Source organism: Asparagus officinalis, chromosome 6 (genome assembly GCF_001876935.1).
Source record: "Asparagus officinalis chromosome 6, Aspof.V1, whole genome shotgun sequence".
In the NCBI taxonomy this organism is placed as follows: Eukaryota; Viridiplantae; Streptophyta; class Magnoliopsida; order Asparagales; family Asparagaceae; genus Asparagus; species Asparagus officinalis.
Genome location: NC_033799.1, coordinates 52676562 through 52678404, shown reverse-complemented (window position 1 = coordinate 52678404; position 1843 = coordinate 52676562). Strand labels below are relative to the sequence as shown.

The window sequence follows — 1843 nt, the reverse complement described above, 5'->3', positions numbered from 1 at the left end:
GAAATATCTATAAACCATTGACTGTATCATTTTTTTCCTCGAAAATGCTCAGGAGTGAATAATATAAAACTGATCGTGAAAATTGACAAACTTTGTGAATCATATTTACAAGACTGAATTCTATCATATACCATCAAGATTTCGAGATCACTGCCAAAAATAAAAAATCGCTGCATTTGAGCAAGAATATTTCACCAATCTTTAGGTACCGCCCTTGACTATCAGCTTTGATTGTTTTATCTGCTATGCCAGTTATGTTTAATAATTTATGTTACCTATATATAAATAATTTTTTTTTTATTTCAACGAGAGTCAACTTATAAGCATAAGAAAAAAATAGAAGCTATGTATAACATTTAAAAGCCCAAGCACCACTATTAAACGAAACCTATGTAGCACAAAAACTTGAAATATAATTTTGATTGTAGCCAACAAGAGAAGAAAAATAACTCACTAGAATGTTGTTTCCCCTCCTAAATGGATCCTTGAATATTGCTTGCGGGCTATTCATAAAAGTAAATATACAAAACATAGGTATCAATGCAAATTTTTAAAATACACAAAGCAAACAAAAATTTGCTGGAAAAAGCAATCAGTTAACTTACTACAAAATTACTTCACTGTCCTCTCCTGGAGCTTGACCTGTGCTTGAACCATCATAATTCCATTTAGGAAGCTTGCTAGGATCACTAACCGGTCCGGAGAGGGTCTGCTCAATTAACAGTTAATCGCATATTTAGCGTACAATTAAATAAAATAAGGGAAAATCAATAAAAAAAGAAAATAAACAACAGTAAGAGCTGAAATTTAAAAAAAAAATATGATGGGATTAAGAATCTTACCCTTGCTTTGCTTCGGATGTCCATACCACTTCCTCCAATCCTGTTGAAAAATAAAAAGTAGATGAAGCTCAGAAATAGATTAAAAAAACATTATTACTGAGAAATTAATACCAAAATGTAATTAAACAACAGAGCAAACATCTCTTCCTACTGATACAGCCAAACAAGAAAAGATAAATAAATTTAGAAGCATGACACGAGAGGGAAAATGGAGATTAACACCAAAAAGTTATAAATGAGTAATGAGGGGAAAAAATATTTAAAGAGATCCAAATATACATCCACTGTTATCAAACGTAATAAATTATAAACAACCAAAATAGCATCACATGAACACAAACCAAGTACTAGAGTCAGAAACATACTATCCAGCCTTGAAATCCAAAATAAACTCCAAGACAGTACTTAAATATAAAAACACCTAATAATGACCTAGTAATTTGATAAATTGTCGTGAATTTTCTAACGTCTAGCTCACAATATATTATATTAAAATTTTAAACATACCCATCTCCTATAAATCAAACTGCGAAAATCAAATCTTTCAATACTTCACATAAAACCAAAACCTAAACCAAACCACTCACAGACTAAAGGAGGAGAAAGACGAAAAATATTAAAATGAATAATTTCATAAACCAAAAAAAACTAAACTGTAAGATATAAGTCAACATCTTTCACCAATAATCATGTCATAAAAATCAGTAAGAACCCCGATAAAAATCAAATCTTTCATCAACACATCGACAAAATGATCGCTAAAGATCAAAACTTTGACCAAATGATCCCAGAAAATTCAGTAAAAAAAGAGAGGAGGGATTTGATCGAACCATATGTATTCAGCAATGATCTTTTCGGTGGACTCGGAGAGATTGAGATTGATGAGATCTGAGAGGAGAGACATTGCTAATGAATGAATCAAAATGGAATCTAAAGAGGAGAAGGAGAATGAGAACGAGCAAGGAGCAAATGAGGTATTGAGGGGATCTTATATAAGCGCT

General features: G+C 31.4%; 1 protein-coding gene across 1 annotated transcript in view; it reads right to left on the bottom strand.

The window, feature by feature from the left end:
* Positions 1 to 1837, bottom strand: part of LOC109844495 (glutamine synthetase nodule isozyme-like) — a 5118-nt gene extending 3281 nt beyond the window's left edge. Inside the window, exons 1-5 of the mRNA XM_020413550.1 lie at positions 1673 to 1837; positions 843 to 882; positions 606 to 709; positions 451 to 503; positions 1 to 7 (exon numbers count right to left, since the gene is read on the bottom strand). The exon at positions 1 to 7 is cut by the window's left edge and continues 108 nt beyond it. Of these exons, the coding sequence (XP_020269139.1) occupies positions 1 to 7; positions 451 to 503; positions 606 to 709; positions 843 to 882; positions 1673 to 1746 (278 nt within the window). The 5' untranslated portion in view covers positions 1747 to 1837. The remainder of the gene's footprint in view (positions 8 to 450; positions 504 to 605; positions 710 to 842; positions 883 to 1672) is intronic.